The sequence below is a fragment of the Hyperolius riggenbachi genome, chromosome 6, assembly GCF_040937935.1.
Source record: "Hyperolius riggenbachi isolate aHypRig1 chromosome 6, aHypRig1.pri, whole genome shotgun sequence".
NCBI classification, from domain to species: Eukaryota; Metazoa; Chordata; class Amphibia; order Anura; family Hyperoliidae; genus Hyperolius; species Hyperolius riggenbachi.
In genome coordinates, this window is record NC_090651.1 from 244,650,694 (window position 1) to 244,673,129 (window position 22,436).

The window sequence follows — 22,436 nt, forward strand, 5'->3', positions numbered from 1 at the left end:
TCGGCGGGTTTTTAAATGTTTTCATTTTTCCTTTGAAACTTTAACATCGATTTTCTCAAAAACTATAAGGTCTTTTTGAAAAAAAAATTTTTCCTCTTATTCCTCCTGATCTCCTTAATATATTCTCCAAATTTGAGGCTCTTAGCATTTAAGGGGGCTTTGCTATTAACCCTTAAAGTCGGCGGCTTTTTTATATTATACGGAGCGTTACGGTTTAACGCGAAATTACGGTAGCGTTTAATGCGAGATTACGGCATGAACGAAACGCGAAATTACGCGTTGGAAATTACGCTTGCGGTATTTTCAAATACGATTTTAATGGCAATTACGCTACTGTAATTTCGCATGGTAATCGCAAATTTCGCATGCGTAATTTTAGTAATGCGAAATTACGAAAATTTCAGCTCAACTCTATGCGCAGTAGAGCGGCCGGACAGAGATCGGCTATTTCAGCCTATCTCCGTGGGAAGGAGCGGATACTGCGCATGTGCTGGAACCAAAAGGTAAATATTTACATCGCCTCCGTGGGACCTCAATAGGATCTGGAGGCTTCCCCCACCCGAGGTGAGTACCCCCTAGGGAAGGTTTTTTCGTTACAGATTTTCTTTAAAGAGACTCTGTAACAAATTTTTTTGCATTATTTATTCTATTCTATAAGTTCCTATACCTGTTCTAATGTGGTCTGGATTACTGCAGCCTTTTCTAGTTGCACTGTCTCTGTAATAGATCTAATCTTCTTTTCTTGTCAAGCCTTGTCAAGACATAGAGGAATGCACTCAGAAAAGCAGCTAAGGCAACACGTGGGAGTAACATTCCAGCAATCAAGTCACATTTAAGAGGAGCTTCTGCAAACGGGCACTTGCTCTGATGATGTATTTCCTGTTTGGTGGCCATCTTCATTGTTTACAAAAACAATTAATAAAACCAGTGATTTTATCACCAGGGAAGAAGTGGGAGCGGTGAAAATGTCACAGAGGGGACTAGGAGAAGACAACAAACTGGCTGGTACGTTTATTTATGTAAGATTTTCACAGTACAGATTCTCTTTAATTTTTTCTTATTTCTTCAGCTCTGGTACACTTTAAGATCAGCAGGACTGCCAGGCAACTGGTATTGTTTAGAAGGAAAAAAAATATGGCAGCCTCCATATCCCTCTCACTTAAGGTGTCCTTTATGTAATGTTTTCTCAGGCACAGCAATTTACTTTCCACTGTTCCACTGGGAAAGCACTAATTGTGTGGGGTTGAGATATATCTTATCAACTTCCCAGGATCAACAATAATTTCATTAATTTATTATTCAATATTTAAATAAAAGACACTCATAAAACTTTCCTATGTGAAAGTTGCTTATCTGGAATACATGTTAAAAATAAACCTAAAACCTTTTAGCATGTGAAATATCGGCAAAGGTAGAAACAAAAGCAGTTAAATCAAACAGTAAATCTCAATCCTTCTGCCATAAGTGGTCTCCAATCCTCACATAGACTTGAAGTGCACAGAGCTTTGGAAAGTCAATGTACATAAAAGGCAAGTATGTTACATGTGAGTAAAAGTTAATTGTCAGAACAATTTCAGAGTGGTAACTATTTATCAATAATTCTTGCACATTTTTTAAAATTGAATGCCTGTTAAGCCCCTTACTTAAACTAACTTGCGATTCATATTAAAAAGCTCTTTAATAAACAAATAGCATTTTTGAATGCTGTGGAAAATAGTCTTGTACATGAAATAATAGCTTGTGTTTCATGACAAGCTTGCCATGGCATGTTCCATAGCTCCGCATACTGTTCCAACTCCAGAAAGTCAGCTCAGACTAATACATGCTGATGGCTATACAAACACACTACAGAACCAAGAGAAAAATGATATGACCTAGTCTAGAAATGACTTGATCCTTGACGACAGGCACAGCAACAAAAATCACACAGCCAATGACGGCAATTATATAAATAGCAAGGGGTACCGCAGGAGAAAAGTGCATTTCAGCTCAACAAACTCACATGACAAATCGCGAAAGGAAGTCTTTTTTTCATGGGTTTTCCATGCTGGCTTAAAAATACATTGTCACTGATATTTAAAACACATCAATAGTCTCTGCAAAATACTGATACATACAATTCTTTCTGTTTAAAGCCTTCTATAGATCACAGCATTAGAAGTACTCTCTGATGGTTGATGTGCATGTTCATGTGCATATGCTGTGTTTATTTCTTTCTTCATTGGTACATTTCACAGGACAGCATCAAGCGCGTACGTTAAAAAAGTGCGCCGGGAAAAAAGGGCGCACGGTTTTAAACGCTAAGCATGAATAACGTTTAAAAAAAAAAAATGTGCTATATTTCGTTTAAAAATAATGTTTTATAAAGTTATAAATCATTAAATAATGTGTATAAAATCGGCAATTATAAAAACGTTAATCTTCCGTTTAAAAAGTGAAACGTATAGCGTTTAAAAAAAAAATTACTAAGTAACCCACCCTGTACCTGCCCCTAACCCCTAGACCCCCCTGTTGGTGCCTAAACCTAAGACCCCCCTGTTGGTGCCTAAACCTAAGACCCCCCTGTTGGTGCCTACACCTAAAACTCCCCTGTTGGTGCCTAAACCTAAGACCCCCCTGGTGGTGCCTAAACCTAAGACCCCCCTGTTGGTGCCTAAACCTAAGACCCCCCTGGTGGTGCCTAAACCTAAGACCCCCCCGGTGGTGCCTAAACCTAAGACCCCCCTGGTGGTGCCTAAACCTAAGACCCTCCTGGTGGTGCCTAAACCTAAGACCCCCTGTGATAAGCATTAATAACGTTTTAAAAAATATTGTGCGGTTTTTCGTTTAAAAATAATGTTTGAAAAATAAATATTTTACAAGTTTTCGTTTAAAAATAATGTTTAAAAAAATATTGTACTGTTTTTCGTTTAAAAATAATGTGTAAAAAATTATAAATCATTAAATAATGTGTAATCATGAGAAGCAGTTATAAAACATTAAAAGTCTCCGGGCGCCGCTTTTAAAACGTTATTTTTCTCCGGCACCCTTTTTTCCTGTTGGGCGCCCATAAACGATATTTATAATGGGAGTGAATGGTGGCGCCCTTTTTGTCCACCTGCCTCATGCGCCCAAATTTCCTGCTTCCGCAGCAAGCACACTGTTTACTAATACTCATCTAGAATGCTAGCTATCAGCTTTGAACCTATGTCCTGTGCAGCTGGTGCCCAGCGAAAAGAATACACAATGGGCTGAACATTTGGACCCATAGGCCATATGCAATTAACTTTTTCTTCTGAGTTTTCTCCTAGGTGATGTTTTTACACTTGTAAATAAAATGCCTTTAAAGGAGTTATCAGTCAAATTAGGTAAAATGAGCTTTACTCACCTAGGGCTCTCCAGCCCCTTGCAGCCGACTGTCCCACTCCAACCGCTCTGCTCCCCGTCGCTGTCCCGGTCTCTTTTCTCGTTCTGCAGGCTGAGGGGTCGGCCTTACTGCGGCTGCGTGAAGCGCCGCTGTCAATCACGGCCATGTGGTCAGCAGCGAACTGCGCAGTAGTTCTGTGCCTGCGCAGTTCGCTGCGGCCCACGTGGCCCCACGGTCGGCCTGAAGAACGAGAACGGAGACCGGGACAGCGGCGGGGAGCAGAGCGGTCGCCGTGGGACAGTCGGCTGCAAGGGACTGGGGGGAGCCCCAGGTGAGTAAAGCTCATTTTACCTAATTTGGCTGATAACTCCTTTAAGCCACCAGAAAGCAAGAAAATACTCAGATTTATTTTGATATTACTTTTTCACTTACTATTTGGTACTTTTTTAGTTGAAAAGTGCTGGAAAGTTTTTTTAAATCAAAGATGAAAATGTATCTCCTAGGAGGTGAAAAAGGGAATTGCATATGGTCCATGGTCTTTTATATTACAACTGCAGAAAGTGTCAAATAAAGGTAGCTCTTAGTTCTATTAGTTTCTGTAATGCATCTTCATTTTTCAGTGCTGCTTGCACTCACTAATAACATGCATTGAAGGATTTCAGAAAACAACCTAACTACAATTGAAAACGCCATGTATCATTGCGTGTGTTTAACCAGTTTACCCCCGCGCGTACGTATTTCTCCGCCCCTTTTTCCATCCTTTAACAACCAGGGACGGAGAAACACGTACTTTCCGCGTTCCCGACACTGCCCGCGCTCCCGCTCGTAAACACGCCGCCCGCCGCTAGTAAACACGCCGCCACCCGCTCGCCCAGAGATCAATGAACGGGAAAATCCATTCCCGTTCGTTGATCTAAGCCCCGCAATGATCAGCTGCTCTCCTATGGGCAGCGCGATCATTGTGAGAAAAAACTCACGTGTCCAGCCTCCTTATACTTCCTCCAAGCTTCCGGAAGGAAGCTTGGAGGTCGCATTAAAACCAAAAGTTACTGTGGTCATCTTGTGGCCAAATAGTAAACTACACCCTACACATTTTTCACATACAAATAAATGACTTTTACATATAAAATTAACTCATTACCTCCCACACTCCCCATTTATTTATTTTTTGTAATTAAAAAAAAAAAATTAAAAAATTTACAATTAAAAAAAATACATAAATAGTTACCTTAGGGACTGAACTTTTTAAATATTTATGTCAAGAGGGTATAACACTGTTACTTTATAAACTATGGGCTTGTAATTAGGGATGGATGCAAAAATGAAAAAAATGCACCTTTATTTCCAAATAAAATATTGGCGCCAAACATTGTGATAGGGACATAATTTAAATGGTTTTACAACCGAGACAAAAGGGCAAATACGTTTCATGGGTTAATTACAGTAGCATGCATTATTTAAAAACTATAATGGCCGAAAACTGAAAAATAATTATTTTTTCCCCACATTTTTCCTATTTTCCCATTAAAACACATTTAGAAAAAAATAATTCTTGGCATAATGTCCCACCTAAAGAAAGCCTAATTGGTGGCGGAAAAAACAAGATATAGTTCATTTCATTGTGATAAGTAATGATAAAGTTATAGACGAATGAATGGAAGGAGCGCTGAAAGGTGAAAATTGCTCTGGTGCTCAGGGGGTAAAACCCCTCAGTGGTGAAGTGGTTAAATGGCATTTAACATTTCTTTAACATCCATTGATGTTTTATCAAAATGTAGCTTCTCCTAGGCAGAACCCAGATACAGTATTGTCTTTAAAGGAAACCTGAGACGAGAGAAAAAAAAAGTCTGCATACCTGGGGCTTCCTACAGCCCCCTTCAGGCTGTTGGCTCTTTCCTTCCGAGCTGCCTTGATCCTCCACTAGCCAGCCTGGTAATTCCTGTAGTTGCCGCGTATAGCACATGTGCGGTCCAGCCCCTCAACACACTCCCATTGCAATACTACCAGACTGTGCATGCGTCAACTGAAGGCGACCAAAGAATTTACCAAACCGGCTAGTGGAGGATTAAGGGTTCAGCCAGGAAGCAGTGGCATAGCTAGAGATTATGGGGCCCCATAGCAAAATTTCCATAGGGCCGTCAGATCTAGGCACTCTTGGGCAATGCTACCCTATGGATATGAGTTGATTGGGCAGTTTACATTGCCATGCAATGTAAACTGTGTATAGTCCATGGGCACTGAGACAAAGTCAGAGGGCGGAGAAATAAAGGAGAGTTAATAATGAGCACATTAAGTACCACCTGGGCCCCATTTGCTCTAAGGCCCCATGGCAGTTGCTATGGCTATTGCTACGCCCCTGCCAGGGAGACAATGCTGTATCTGGATTCTGCCCAGGAGAACCTACCTATTGTTAAAATGGCAAAGGCTGTAAAAACCCATTCTGAAATGCCATTTAAACGCACTCAATAATACACAGTGTTTTCAATTGCAGATAGGTTGTTTTACATTTACATGCGGGTAAGTATCCATTTTCTATCTTGTCTCAGGTACACTTTAAAGAGACTCCGTAACAAAAATTACATCCTGTTTTTTATCATCCTACAAGTTCCAAAAGCTATTCTAATGTGTTCTGGCTTACTGCAGCACGTTCTACTATCACCATTTCTGTAATAAATCAACTTATCTCTCTCTTGTCAGACTTGTCAGCCTGTGTCTGGAAGGCTGCCAAGTTCTTCAGTGTTGTGGTTCTGTGATGCATCTCCCCCCTCCTGGCCCCTCTATGCACACTGCCTGTGTATAATGATCTCTTGAGATACAAAAGGAAGGCTGTATACAGCCTGCTTGTGTATGGATGTATTTTCTATGTGTGGACATACTGTACATCAACCTACTTCCTGTTTTGGTGGCCATTTTGTTTGTTTATAAACAAACTTTTAAAAACTGTTTTTAACCACTTTTAATGCGGCGAGGAGCGGCGAAATTGTGACAGAGGGTAATAGGAGATGTCCCCTAACGCACTGGTATGTTTACTTTTGTGCGATTTTAACAATACAGATTCTCTTTAAAGATAACTCTATTGACACTGAAGCTACAGAACCAGTTTTTTTAGTTAACTTTTGACTCGCGGACTAGAGAGAGTGTTTACAATTTTTGCGAGGGATGAATTGTGATGGACACAAAATGTTTCTACAAATTATAAATGTTATTTTGAATGCCCAATCCAGTGAAGCGTTATGTGCTTCTCCTATAACAGCCACCAGTCTGAACACAGCTGTACTTGCCATACTTCACAGAGTAGAAACCTGACTGTACTATGTCCCTGTTGCTCATGGAACTCAGCCCAGGCAGTTCTGGCTGTTGTTGGATGGATATGGCAGCAATGGATAGCACAACACAAAATGCACAGAGCAGCTGGTACCAAACACTAGGGCTTTTTCCTAACAGATCAGTGCAGTTTCATGTCACAGTGTAATATCAGCCATTCCAGTGGGTTATTTTTTAAACAATATCCACTCTACTTCCCTTCAAAATCTGTTAAGCGGGAAAGGGGTGGGGATATTTAGTGATTAAAAGGTTGGAGTAACTAATCATGGCACTTTCAAGAGCTTTCTATCAAGGATTTAAAGGGTAACCGGTATTTATAAACTTCAACTCCACTTTTCCACCTTTCTTATGAGCCGTTATTATAAGAAAGAGGACATAAAATTACTTTTGTAAAACATTATTAAGACCATTTTTATCCACTTCCACACTCTATAGTTAGGATAATATACAAACAAAATAAACACTATAAACACTAGCAGCAAGGAATGAGGTCACTTCAAAAGCCTATCCAAATTTTTTAAATAAGAGAAGTAATACATTATGTACATCGTATCAGGCCTGACACACAGTAAGTAAGGATGTTACGAAAATGTATACACTCTAAAAGCACTGAGCCAAATGTGGTAACCCATGGCAACAAGCCATGTATCGGTTTGGTTACACAGTTGCACAATCATTGTTTCCCATTCCTTATTAACAAACTCTCAATGTTTGTCACATAACATCACTAAATTGTAAACATTAAATTACATTGCTTTTTAAATTTTTCATTGAAAATAAGACTATTATTTGAAAATAAGATAAAACTACCATGCAGCAAGCAATACTTCATGTGATCATGAGAAGATCCTGCTTGATGAGGACAGGTCTTTAAAGACAAAGAGACTTGCGCAATGTGCAGTAGTCAGTCAGTCAGTCAGTCAGTCAGTTAGTCAGTCAGTAATCCTCATTCCTCGGGGTGCTCCAGCTTGGTCAGAGCCAATGTCTTATCAGTTGCCATGGGTCACCGCACACCACAACTCTGTAACACCTACTATTAGTAGATGATCACTGAGATGCTACTTCTGGCTTGTATGCATATTGTATGGAACCTGAAATTGGGCCATAATATATTCAACACTAAATGCATCTGATTGGCTCAATTCCAAAACTGCATATCATTTGCACTAAATTTGCACGCAAGCTGGATCTATTGGCATCCCTCTGACCATCTCTATCTACAATATAAACTGTGCAATAGAAAGAAGCTGAAATAGTTCATGTTTTTGCTCTATGGTGAACATTGCGGTGTCCAAGCAACAAAGCAATTTCGGGACTGGAAACGTTAACCGTTTCCTAATCACCTGAAGTAGACCTATATGTAGCTCCAATGCTTTATTCCAGGTTTATGCTCAGGTTTTGGATATGTGTTTTCAGATATTTTAGTCTTTGGTTCTCACAAAATGATCATCTTTTTAATAAATGGTGCATGGCACGTGATATCTATGCTTACTCTGCTGGTTTTAAGAATACACTTTTTAAAAATGTTTACTAACCATGAAGTTAGCCATGCATGTAGCAATCCAATTATTTACATGATCAATCAGATAAATTATTGTTTGGAGGCACTTAGAGTCACTGCTGATCAGTTTCTGCTGATGTATTGACCATCGGTCTTTACCAAATCACTGATTACCTGAGCATTATGGGATCCAACTTTTTGTTTAACAAATTCAATGATCAGATATATGTATATCCAACTTAAGAAGCCCATCATGAGAGGACTGCAGAGGACCACAGATCTCCAATGATTCAACTGAGTAATTTGGTGACGCTTTACAAATTTTAAGGACAAACAATAAGTAGGTAAATTCTAAAAATGAACTTTTGTCACATTACTTCAGCAATGAAGTATTCTTTCTTTAACTGTTGGTGACAGGAATCCAATCATTATTCCAGCTGTTTGTATTGATGTGGCTACCTGACCTGATGCAGATCATTTCACTATGGTACAGGACAGATGTTGTTCAGAAAGCTCATTAGAATCAAAGTAATAAAGGGTATTCTTACGGTGCAGAATTAACATCTGGCATAGAAGAAGTTCCTGCATCAGTCCCATGTCTTCTTCTTAGCTTGGTATCAGCCCCCTGATCACCTGTGCCTCAGTCCGTTTGACCTGTGCTCTTGTTATTGTGCAGTTCAGTGGTGAGGTGATATCAGTCCTCATGCACAGCTCAACATCTGCATATAAACAGTTTTGGTCTTTCGCTCTCACCAATAACTCTCAGCCCACAACTTTTTTTTTCCCTATGCTTGCTCTGACCTATCCTCTCCCAGCTGCGCTGCCTGATCCAGCCTTCCTTTGTGGATAGCACACACAGACCCAAGAACAACTGTGAACTCTGAAACCTCCTTTCTTTTCCCCCCACCCATCTTGCTTTTAGCATGGAATTCATTTTCTTGAAGTCTGTACAAAACCCAGCTGTAGGAGGCAGTTCCTGACAAGGCTCCAGCTCCATCAGCTTGTTTTTGATGTGTCTCCTGTAGTTTGTTTGCATTTTAGCTATTTCCATCCAAGTGCAGAGCAATGATGTGGCCATCATGGGCTCAGAGGGGATCACAGAGGATTTACAGCCCTCTTCAGATTAAACGAGGGGTCAATAAAAGTGTAAACATATTTTTCATACTAAAATGAACTTGCTTTGAGGTCCCCAAAATAGAAATGGGAAGTAGGACATGTAAATGTCACACTTTGCTAAACTTTTTTGGTGCTCTTTGTTAAAGTGACACTGAAGCGAAAATAAATGTATAATATTATGAATTGTATGTGTAGTACAGATAAGGAATAGAACATTAGTAGCAAAGAAATTAGTCTCATATTTTTATTTTCAGTTACACAGTGTTTTTTATAGCATTGCATCAAATTGTCATTTTTGCAGTTTGCTCTGGTTTATATTTTAAAATACAGTGGTTTGCAGAGCTAATGACCCTTTGAACTTCTCTGAAGTAAAAACCTTATCTGAAGCTGTCTGTCACTGTTTCTTTGATGTATAAATGCTCCAGAAATCAGCGCCCAATTTGGGTCGTGGAGCTCAGAGAAGCTCTTTTGCATAGATAACAACTGAAGTTTCTTAAATCTTCCTGTACTGGAAACAATATATGACTTGTTTCTTTGCTATTACAGGGAGTGCAGAATTATTAGGCAACTTGTATTTTTGAGGAATAATTTTATTATTGAACAACAACCATGTTCTCAATGAACCCAAAAAACTCATTAATATCAAAGCTGAATATTGTTGAAAGTAGTTTTTAGTTTGTTTTTAGTTTTAGCTATTTTAGGGGTATATCTGTGTGTGCAGGTGACTATTACTGTGCATAATTATTAGGCAACTTAACAAAAAACAAATATATACCCATTTCAATTATTTATTTTTACCAGTGAAACCAATATAACATCTCAACATTCACAAATATAAATTTCTTACATTCAAAAACAAAACAAAAACAATTCAGTGACCAATATAGCCACCTTTCTTTGCAAGGACACTCAAAAGCCAGCCATCCATGGATTCCGTCAGTGTTTTGATCTGTTCACCATTAACATTGCGTGCAACAGCAACCACAGCCTCTCAGACACTGTTCAGAGAGGTGTACTGTTTTCCCTCCTTGAAAATCTCACATTTTATGATGGACCACAGGTTCTCAATGGGGTTCAGATCTGGTGAACAAGGAGGCCATGTTATTAGTTTTTCTTCTTTTATACCCTTTCTTGCCAGCCACGCTGTGGAGTACTTGGACGCGTGTAATAGAGCACTGTTCTGCATGAAAATCATGTTTTTCTTGAAGGATGCAGACTTCTTCCTGTACCACTGCTTGAAGAAGGTGTCTTCCAGAAACTGGCAGTAGGACTGGGAGTTGAGTTTGACTCCATCCTCAACCCGAAAAGGCCCTACAAGCTCATCTTTGATGATACCAGCCCAAACCAGTACTCCACCTCCACCTTGCTGGCGTCTGAGTCGGACTGGAGCTCTCTGCCCTTTACCAATCCAGCCACGGGCCCATCCCTCTGGCCCATCAAGACTCACTCTCATTTCATCAGTCCATAAAACCTTAGAAAAATCAGTCTTGAGATATTTCTTGGCCCAATCTTGACGTTTCAGCTTGTGTGTCTTGTTCAGTGGTGGTCGTCTTTCAGCCTTTCTCACCTTGGCCATGTCTCTGAGTATTGCACACCTTGTGCTTTTGGGCACTCCAGTGATGTTGCAGCTCTGAAATATGGCCAAACTGGTGGCAAGTGGCATCTTGGCAGCTGCACGCTTGACTTTTCTTAGTTCATGGGCAGTTATTTTGCGCCTTGGTTTTTCCACACGCTTCTTGCGACCCTGTTGACTATTTTGAATGAAACGTTTGATTGTTCGATGATCACGCTTCAGAAGCTTTGCAATTTTAAGAGTGCTGCATCCCTCTGCAAGATATCTGACTATTTTTGACTTTTCTGAGCCTGTCAAGTCCTTCTTTTGACCCATTTTGCTAAAGGAAAGGAAGTTGCCTAATAATTATGCACATCTGATATAGGGTGTTGATGTCATTAGACCACACCCCTTCTCATTACAGAGATGCACATCACCTAATATGCTTAATTGGTAGTAGGCTTTCGAGCGTATACAGCTTGGAGTAAGAGAACATGCATAAAGAGGATGATGTGGTCAAAATACTAATTTGCCTAATAATTCTGCACTCCCTGTAATGTTCTATTTCTTAGCTGTACTACACATACAATTCATTATGTCATAAGTTTATTTTCACTTCAGATTCCCTTCAAAGTGAACCTAAAGTGAACGGAAAAAAAACAAGTTTAGCCTGGGGCTTCTACCAGCCCCCTGCAGCCACCCTGTGCCCGCGCCAATCTTATCCTCTGGTCCCCCGCAACAACCTTCTGTCACTTGGATGCACGGCCCTGGTCCGCACACCTCCTGATCACATTCCCCTGGCAAAGGGAGCATGATCGAAGACACGCGCGCACATGCTCAGTGGCTGTCGACTCGTCAGTCGGCCAGCTGGAAGAGGTTCACTGCAGGGGACTGGAGGACCACTTAAGTGACAACGCGGGCACAAGGTGGCTGTAGGGGGCTGGTAGAAACCCCAGGTAAGTTAAACATGTTTTTTAGGTTTACTTTAAAGCACTGCATTTTGCTTGCTATGTAGATTCTGAAGGAAAACTACTGTATATACAGCATCTCACAAAAATGAGTACACCTCTCACATTTCTGTAAATATTTTACTATATCTTTTCATGGGACAACTCTGAAAATATGGGACTTTGATAAAGTAAAGTACAGTGTAAATTTGCAGTCCCGTCAAAACCACTCAACACACAGTCATTTATTTCTAAACCGCTGGCAACAAAAGTGTGTAGACCCCTAAGTAAAGAATGTTAAAATTCTGCCCAAAATTTTGAAGTGTTGATTAGAGGTCTGCAGTCAGCTGTTGAAACTATAGGCCCGTAGCCCTTACTCCCACCATCATGAAGATCCTGGAAAGACTGGTCCTCTCCCATCTGAAGCACTCCACCGACTCTCTCCTGGATCCACTTCAATTTTCATACAGGGCAAACAGGTCTATCGAGGACGCCATCAACATCACCCTGGCGCACATCACAGAACACCTCGACAACCCCGATACCTACGCCAGGATCCTTTTCCTTGACTTCAGTTCTGCCTTCAATACTATATGCCCAAACATCCAGAGCAAACAGGATACGGAACGACCCCACTCACCCCGGCAGCTGCAAGGTCGTCCGCCTGCCATCGGGCTGCCGCTACAGATCCATCCCCACCAAGACCTCCAGGCATTTAAGCACCTTCTTTCCCCAAGCTGTGCTCCTGCTGAACTCGAGCCACCACCCTTGCAAAACCCCCTAGCCTTGCTCCGCTGCCCAAATCACCACTTACGCTTGAAATCGTTTAGCATACTCGTTATGTTGTAATCTTTCAGCTTCTAGAATGTGCTGCCCAAATCATGTTTTACAATGTCTTTTGTGTGCCATGTTGTAATGCGTTTAGTATGCTCTTATGCTTGTCAGGATGTATTGTTAAGAATGCTTTTTAGTATGTTTGTTAAGTGCAATGTTTCTGCTGCCTGTATTCTGCCGCTAACACTCATTTCTCCCTTTCTACTCTTTACATCTGATTGTGCCAAATGCCTCATATCTGTAAAAACAGCTTTCCATGCCGTTGTGTACCACAAAAAATTCCGGGTGTGATGTTTGTCACACTTGGCGAATAAACTGATTCTGATTCTGAAATGCTAACCTGTGCACAAAAGAACAGTGGTAAGATATAAAAAGATGTTGCAAAAAACTCTCATAAAAAACACTTAACCCTTTCCAATCTTATATCAGACTACATCCGAACTTGGCCTTTTCCAGCAGAGGTCAGATATACTCTAATATAGGACATAGGAAAATATGGCTGCCCTTGGGGCACTGTTGGTAGATAAAATCTCACACATCGTCATCCCCTAAAAATCAAAGTGTCGGGCACTGTGATTGCTGCTGGCCCCATCCTCCACTGTACCATGTAATTTAGATATTCTGTGGGTGTATTTGGGCTTGTCACTAGGGGTTGCCAGATCAAATCATGGACACCATCACCCATGTGGACCAAAGTTCAAGACTTTTATCCCCTCTGGCACCACACTGCACCACATAAATATGGAATTACGCTGGCATGCGTGCTATGGGGCGAAGCAACAGCACACAAGCTGGTCTCGGTCCCACTCCCTCCCCCTGAAGCCGGGTGCCCTTTTCAATCAAGTATGAGGAGGTTGGGACTCTCTTGGTCCTTGCTGCTGCAGCACTTCCTGGATCCCCCCCCCCCCACACACACACACACACACCACAACAAAGTAAGTGCTCAGGGTGACCTGGGTGACCCAGATAACGGATTGGAAAGGATTATTACTGAGGTCTCTCATTCAGGCTGGCTTGTTACTGTAGCAGATGTAGTAAACTATCTCAGGGTGGTGTCAGTTGAGCTGTAAGTTCTGAGGATGAGTAAGTTTATGAGGTATTGCACAATATCTGTTCTTTTTTAAGATCAGGTGCAGATTAAAGCATTCAGGAAAACTATTTCAAATAAAATTGTAACCAGATACGGCTGGTCTGCAGGAGTCCATCATTGAAATAACTCACTTCATTAGGTATGAAGCAATAGCTGGCTTTAGCTGTCTGTGAAAAATAGTATCCTGTGATTTTATTTACTTCTATTTTTTATTTTATTTTCGGGGGAGGGGATGTTAAGATAAACAGCAGTTAAAAAAAAGAACAGATGTTACAAAGGGATATAATGGGCATTACTTTCTTCATTTACCTCTTGGTAGTGAGCAAATCACTGAGATGTTTCTCCAGTAGACTTAGTGAATGTCAGCCATGGGGTATGGGAGAATCAGGTGAAAGGTTAATATAAAACCAAACCAGTATGTGGTGGCCATACTTCTGGCCTGTAGGTGGCACTGTTATATTTATTTTAGGCAGACGATTATATAGACTGTTGGGGATCACTGGTTCCTGTTTTTTGCCTGACTGGAGATACAGAGAAAAGTCACTGCTCGATGTAGAGAACTGCTGAAGCCTGTAAATAAACCTAGTTCCATCCACTGGCACCTCTGCAGTAGCAGGGGGACATCAACAGGGAGGACACTGTAGCAGAAAGCATCATAAGGTGTATGTGTGTATGTCTGGGAGAAGGGTACTCTAATACTATAACATACCCCTCAACCTGCCCCTGCTTCTCAGTCAGTTACACCCCGGCTTACCCCGACACAAAGAAACTATGACCAAAGGAGATACTTTTGTTTAACCTACACTGGATCTTTCTATCTTCACACTTAATCCAATATATTAGTATTTGCATATACGCACTATATCAATTTAGAGGTTGAGAAAAAGCTTTAAAGTCACATATACATGTACATGTTTAGCAGATATATATATTAGATTGTAAGCCTCTGGCAGGGTCCTCCCTTTCCTAGTATAGTCTACATGATTGTATGCTCCTTTCCTATGACAGCCTGTACTTGTATTGCTGTGCATTATCGCATGATCATGTATTTTGTACCGTTTGCCTTGCATAACTTTGTTCTATGTTGTATAACCTCATTACAGGGAGTGCAGAATTATTAGGCAAATGAGTATTTTGACCACATCATCCTCTTTATGCATGTTGTCTTACTCCAAGCTGTATAGGCTCGAAAGCCTACTACCAATTAAGCATATTAGGTGATGTGCATCTCTGTAATGAGAAGGGGTGTGGTCTAATGACCTCAACACCCTATATCAGGTGTGCATAATTATTAGGCAGCTTCCTTTCCTTTGGCAAAATGAGTCAAAAGAAAGACTTGACGGGCTCAGAAAAGTCAAAAATAGTGAGATATCTTGCAAAAGGATGCAGCACTCTTAAAATTGCAAAGCTTCTGAAGCGTGATCATCGAACAATCAAACGTTTCATTCAAAATAGTCAACAGGGTCGCAAGAAGCATGTGGAAAAACCAAGGCGCAAAATAACTGCCCATGAACTGAGAAAAGTCAAGCATGCAGCTGTCAAGATGCCACTTGCCACCGGTTTGGCCATATTTCGGAGCTGCAACATCACTGGAGTGCCCAAAAGCACAAGGTGTGCAATACTCAGAGACATGGCCAAGGTAAGAAAAGCTGAAAGACGACCACCACTGAACAAGACACACAAGCTGAAACGTCAAGACTGGGTCAAGAAATATCTCAAGACTGATTTTTCTAAGGTTTCATGGACTGATGAAATGAGAGTGAGTCTTGATGGGCCAGATGGATGGGCCCGTGGCTGGATTGGTAAAGGGCAGAGAGCTCCAGTCCGACTCAGACGCCAGCAAGGTGGAGGTGGAGTACTGGTTTGGGCTGGTATCATCAAAGATGAGCTTGTGGGGCCTTTTCGGATTGAGGATGGAGTCAAGCTCAACTCCCAGTCCTACTGCCAGTTTCTGGAAGACACCTTCTTCAAGGCGTGGTACAGGAAGAAGTCTGCATCCTTCAAGAAAAACATGATTTTCATGCAGGACAATACTCCATCACACGCGTCCAAGTACTCCACAGCGTGGCTGGAAAGAAAGGGTATAAAAGAAGAAAAACGAATGACATGGCCTCCTTGTTAACCTGATCTGAACCCCATTGAGAACCTGTGGTCCATCATAAAATGTGAGATTTACAAGGAGGGAAAACAGTACACCTCTCTTAACAGTGTCTGGGAGGCTGTGGTTGCTGCTGCACGCAATGTTGATGGTGAACAGATCAAAACACTGACAGAATCCATGGATGGCAGGCTTTTGAGTGTCCTTGCAAAGAAAGGTGGCTATATTGGTCACTGATTTGTTTTTGTTTTGTTTTTGAATGTCAGAAATGTATATTTGTGAATGTTGAGATGTTATATTGGTTTCACTGGTAAAAATAAATAATTGAAATGGGTATATATTTGTTTTTTGTTAAGTTGCCTAATAATTATGCACAGTAATAGTCACCTGCACACACAGATATCCCCCTAAAATAGCTAAAACTAAAAACAAACGAAAAACTACTTTAAAAAATATTCAGCTTTGATATTAATGAGTTTTTTGGGTTCATTGAGAACATGGTTGTTGTTCAATAATAAAATTATTCCTCAAAAATACCACTTGCCTAATAATTCTGCACTCCCTGTATGTCTGTCCTCCTTGTATCATTGTATATATTTGTTGTCCAGCGCAGCGTAATATGTTGGCGCTTTATAAATACAATTATATATTACAGGGGTTGGACAAAATAATGGAAACACCTAACATTTTGGCATCATAATCTTTGAACATGTTTTAAGCAATCAAAACTTGACATCTGTTAAAACATTTTTGTTTATTATTTTTGTTATTTCATGTTTAATTAAAATAATAGCTTTTTACAGATATTTAAACAAAAGTTGGTTATAATTTACAAAAATGGCAGATCTCTCAGACTTTCAAAGAGGCCAAATTGTTGGTGCTTGTATGGCAGGCACTACTGTAACAGAAACTGCCCGAATGCTTGTCATTTCAAGAGGTACTGTCTCAAAAGTAATGACTGCCTTTGAAAGAGAAGGAAAAACGTCCTCAGCAAAGCACAGTTGTGGCCGAAAGTCGAAGTTGTCTGAGAGAGACTGTGGGACTCTAAATCGAATTGTTAGAAAAGCTCGCAGGACCACAGCTCCTAAAATCCCTGCAGAGCTGAGTGAACACTTACAGAACCCAGTTTCCACAAAAACTGGGAGCTGCTCAAATCTGGATTCCAGGAAAGAACTGCAATTAGAAAACCTCTGAACTCAAAGCGTTTAGAGTGGTGTAGAACCACCAGAATTGGTCCCTCGAGCATTGGAAAAATGTGAAAAGAACTAGAGGGTGTTTTAACTGAAAAATGGGCTAAAATTCCTTTGGAAACAATTCACAATTTGTATGAATCAATACCTCGGAGAATTGAGGCTGTAATTGCCACAAAAGGTGGATACCAACTCAGCTGCAATCTCAGATCTGCACACAACCTTCTTTTGTCCTCTAGAATTCATGTATACAAGATTTCTCACATTCTTCACCCCTCCACTGAAAATCTCCTTCCACAACACATTCGCTACTCTCCAACCTTTGAAATCTTTAAATGGTCCCTCAAAACTCGCTTTTTCTGGCAAGCATATGCTCTAACTTAAGGCATTCCCCCTTTGACTTCTGGTGAAGTTGTACTTCTCTTACTACGTAACCTAAACCTAAACCACACATTATTTTGTAAGTACTGGCATTGTCACCTATTCCCTTTACTAAGTATTACAAATTTGAGTTTGTGAACTAGGGTTTAAAGGAACCTTTTCCAATTCAACTCTGCTTCACAAAGACAACAAGCACAAGCATAAGCCCACCTTCAGCCACAACTTTTAAACAGTCAAAGAGGGCTTATGTTGTAAATAAAATATTTTATACTAAAAGAAGGTGTATCCATTCCCAGTAGTAGTTTGTTGGGAAACACTTGCGATTCTTGGGGTACAGATTGACTTATAAAGAATAGCGAAGCAGGAAATAATAAAATATATTCATGAGTCAGCCAAGGCTCTATAAGATAAAATATGGATCTAATATATATATTGATGACACAGAGTCTTAAATAGAAAATAAGGCTCACTACTCTCTAACTACAATCAGCACTGTACAGTCAGTATGTGTCACAGATGTTCCACTGCCAGCCCGAGTGAGTCAAATACATCTGCTAAGCTTTGAAAGCATTCAGTGCAGCCAATAATAGGCATGTGAGTTCAATGGACTAAATCCTGATTTCACCTGTAGGGTCACAGAATTGTTACTGATATGCTTACTGCAGCAGAGCTGGAGATATGTTCTGGGTAATGTGGCTTGAAACACAAAGCCATATCATCTCCACATGTCACATGAAACCTGACACAGCTTACACTCGATCTTCCGGGTTCTAAAGAAAAGAAGTGTAAAGGATTCTGGGTAGAGTTGTGCCATTAGCCTTACCTGGGATACTGCACAGGCAAAAACTGCCTGTGTTTGTGGAAAAAACACACATTTAGTTGGCTGGTTTTAATTAACAAATGAGAATGGTATTTTAATAACATGCCATTAACTTGCAGACCCCATGGAAAGTTGTCACAATGAGCATTATTGAGTAAGGAGAGGAATGTGAAGAGAATATGTTCCTCATTTATTAATATTACACATTTCCTTTTACATAGAGTAGAACATATGGAGAGAGAGAGTTTATGCTCAGAGAAACAAAATTGCACATTTTACACAGAATAACATGGCGCCACACAGGGCCGGGCCGAGGCATAGGCTGGAGAGGCTAATTATTTAAAGCAAACGTGTATCGAAAATCTGTTTCATAAGTTGAATACATGTACAGAGTATGGGTGATAATAAGGACTTGCCTGCTATCCATTTTCTTATATGCAGCCTGTAGACATTCTTTTTTTTAAACATTAAGTTTTTATTGTATACAGAATGATTTACAGATAGAGACATTGAATTATTCAACTAAAGAATATGACTGCGCAAAGGTGGATCAGCGCATCACCAGACCGCCTCCAAATAGCCCCCAATCAGAGGTGCGCTGAGCCCCCCCAAGAAACTACAAACACACCTTGAAACCTTGGGGGGGCTCAGCGCACCTCTGATTGGTGGCCATTCGGAGACGGCCTGGTGATTCGCTGATCCACCTTTGCGCAATTTAGAATTTTGATTTGGTAGCACACCCAGGCTATGCATATGCATAATTTAGGATTAGTTAGTGTTAGGGCCCCTCCCATGGGGGGTGACTCCTTCGCAGTGGGAGGGACGAGTACTTAATAAGTTGCATGAAAGCGATTGCAGAAACCAACATCCTCCAGTGCATGGGTGTAACAATAGGGCCTGCAGCCCCTGCTCCCGCCGGGGGGGGGAGCCTGCCCCCCCCCCCCCCCGGGACCCGCTCAGGGCTGTTTTGGGGGACTGGAGGGGACACTGCATGAGGGGAAAGCCATGGCCACACTCGTCGGGGACAGGGGACGCCCCCCCCCCCCTCACCTCGGGCTCTGCGCTCCCCTCCAGCTTCAATTAGTGTCTGGGCAGCGGCGGGCAGCAGGCAGATACATACCTTCCTTGTGTTCCACTGGGAATGTTCCTCTTTCCAGCATCTGAAGTCACTTCCTGTATGAACAGGAAGTAGCGTCAGATACTAGAGCATGGAGTATCCGCGGTGGAACGCAAGGAAGGTATGTATCTGCCTGCTGCCCGCCGCTGCCCAGACACTAATTTAAGCTGGAGGGGAGCGCAGAGGGGAGAGCCAGAGGTGAGGGAGGGGGGGACCGTCCTCCCTCCCCGCCGAGTGTGGCCATGGCTTTCCCCTCATGCAGCATCCCCTCCAGCCCCCCAAAATGGGCCTTAGTGGGCCCCGGGGGGGTGGGGCCGTCAGAATTTCTGCAGGGGGGCTGTCAGAATCTCTGCAGGGGGGCCCGGTGGCTCCTAGTTGCGCCCCTGCTCCAATGGTAGAGAGGTGCATTTTATGTGAATGCTGGATGTGTATTTTATCCCACTAGTGGGGCTTGCACTCTGAAGCAGGTAGTCATAAGGATGCAACCTGTTTTTAAGTAGCGCTGTTCCTTTCCTCGCCATGTAAAGAATATGACTGAATGCATAAGAACATTTAGAGCTGGTAAGGTACATACATAGCATTAGTGCTGGTAAGAAATCAATACTACATGGTAATACAGATGGATCATTAGCATTGGTAGCTTAGGATTTCTAGTACCATATAATATGCAAAGATATTTAATTGTCTCTAACTGCTTCATGGTATATTCTAACATATGGTAAGATTTTAGGTAAGTATGAAGGGCCATATGTCCAACTTTAATAGAAACATAGTAAAAGCATAAAACACAAACTGAGCACCAGAAAAGAGATTAAACTTTAGCTGCTATTCTTTAATCTGGGACAGTTAAAGGAAACCTAAACTGAGATGGATATGGATGTTTCCTTTTAAACAATACCAGTTGCCTGGCAGTCCTGCTGATCTCTTTGGCTGCAGTAGTAATTGAATCACACACCTGAAACAAGCATGCAGCTAATCCAGTCTGACTTCAGTCAGAGAACCTGACCTGCAGGCTTGTTCAGGGGCTGTGGCTAAAAGTGTTAGAAATGTAAGATAACCCGAGGGGTGGGCCCACAGATACAGAGGGTACACGATGCCACACAGACACAGACAACGGTTCTTGCTCAGCAGTAAAATTTACTGAATAGTAATAAAGAATTAATAGCTGGGCATTTATAAACTGTCAGATAACAAAAGAAAAAAATCATACAGTGACAGTAATACTATCTAACCTAAAACAACTAGCTCTTACTAAATCTCCTCCCCTGGCTGCACCTGAATGTTCCTGCATGGTCTTTATCTTCGGGGTGCACCCTTAAGTTTTGTGCAATACTATTTGTAATCCACAGGTAATATGTCCGTCTTGTAATCCACAGGTATGCACTATGATGCAGCAAAGCTGCACTTACAGTTCCTTGAGTACTTTGAGCAGGCTTTCAGTGCTTCCTTCTGGATCCACAGGTCTTTCAACAGCCAAACCGCACAGACAGGAAACCCCCGGATAATTCACTGCAAATAATGTTCTTAGGTGCTGTAGTAATGTCCCCACCGTGTACCACAAGTTCCTATCAGGCTCCTCAGAGATGTATTCTGCAATCCTATGCAATCACCAGGCAACCAGATTCTCCAGCTCTTCACAGCAGCCACTGGCAAAAAACACAGCTCTCACTTCCTGTTGCCCCTGTCAAGTGGCAACCCCTCCTATTTAAATAATCTGTGATGCACTAATCTAATTTGTTCATGCAGCCACAAACCTGTAATTACAGTTCACTAGCACACCTGTGGGGTTCAGATTACTCCCCTAAATTAGCCTTAAAGCGGAATATAACCCTGCATTTCAACTTTGCTCTAAAACATTATTTACAGTATATTATATGCAACCAGCAGTGGCGGCGCCAGGGGGGTGCTTGGGGGTGCTCGAGCACCCCCTAGAATTGTCCAAGCACCCCCAAAGCACCCCCTGGAGTGAACTGACTTCAGGCGTCTAAAAGACGCCAAGTCAGTTCACACACCGGCAGCACGGAGCAGCAGGCAGGGCTACGGTAAGATGGCCGCCCGGAGCCCTGTTCTGCAGACTTCGGGCGGCCATTTTCCCGTAGCCCTGCTCTCTGCATGCAGGCAGGAAGTCTCGTCGTGACGTCGGGAAGGAAGAGGATCGTGGGCGCGCGGGCGCTGCGCGCCACAATGAGGTCGGGACTCGGGACGGGAGGTCGGGAAAGAAGGTCTTCTGGCTGTAGGTGAGTAAATGGGTTTTTCTTTTCTTTTTCAGGTGATGCGGATTGTGCATATTGGGGTCATATCTGCTACGGATTGTGCATATTGGGGTCATATCTGCCACGGATTGTGCATATTGGGGTCATATCTGCCACGGATTGTGCATATTGGGGTCATATCTGCCACGGATTGTGCATATTGGGGTCATATCTGCCACGGATTGTGCATATTGGGGTCATATCTGCTACGGATTGTGCATATTGGGGTCATATCTGCTACGGATTGTGCATATTGGGGCGATATCTGCTACCGATTGTGCATGTTGGGGTCATTTCTGCTACCGATTGTGCATATTGGGGTCATTTCTGCTACCGATTGTGCATATTGGGGTCATTTCTGCTACCGATTGTGCATATTGGGGTCATTTCTGCTACCGATTGTGCATATTGGGGTCATATCTGCTACCGATTGTGCATATTGGGGTCATATCTGCTACCGATTGTGCATATTGGGGTCATATCTGCTACCGATTGTGCATATTGGGGTCATATCTGCTACCGATTGTGCATATTGGGGTCATATCTGCTACCGATTGTGCATATTGGGGTCATATCTGCTACCGATTGTGCATATTGGGGTCATATCTGCTACCGATTGTGCATATTGGGGTCATATCTGCTACCGATTGTGCATATTGGGGCCATATCTGCTACCGATTGTGCATATTGGGACCATATCTGCCACCGATTGTGCATATTGGGACCATATCTGCCACCGATTGTGCATATTGGGACCATATCTGCTACCGATTGTGCATATTGGGACCATATCTGCTACCGATTGTGCATATTGGGACCATATCTGCTACCGATTGTGCATATTGGGGCCATATCTGATAACGATTGT

At 41.9% G+C, this 22,436-nt stretch overlaps 1 protein-coding gene across 2 annotated transcripts in view; it reads right to left on the minus strand.

The window, feature by feature from the left end:
• The window catches only part of MXRA8 (matrix remodeling associated 8), a 145,907-nt gene extending 124,915 nt beyond the window's left edge, over window positions 1-20,992 (minus strand). Inside the window, exon 1 of one of the 2 annotated variants that reach the window (XM_068240618.1) lies at window positions 20,592-20,992. In XM_068240618.1, the coding sequence (XP_068096719.1) occupies window positions 20,592-20,607 (16 nt within the window). In that variant the 5' untranslated portion in view covers window positions 20,608-20,992. Of the gene's footprint in view, window positions 1-8,719; window positions 8,918-20,591 lie in introns of those variants that run through there. The other variant, XM_068240617.1, reaches the window with a different exon arrangement.
• Window positions 20,993-22,436: the final 1,444 nt, after the last annotated feature.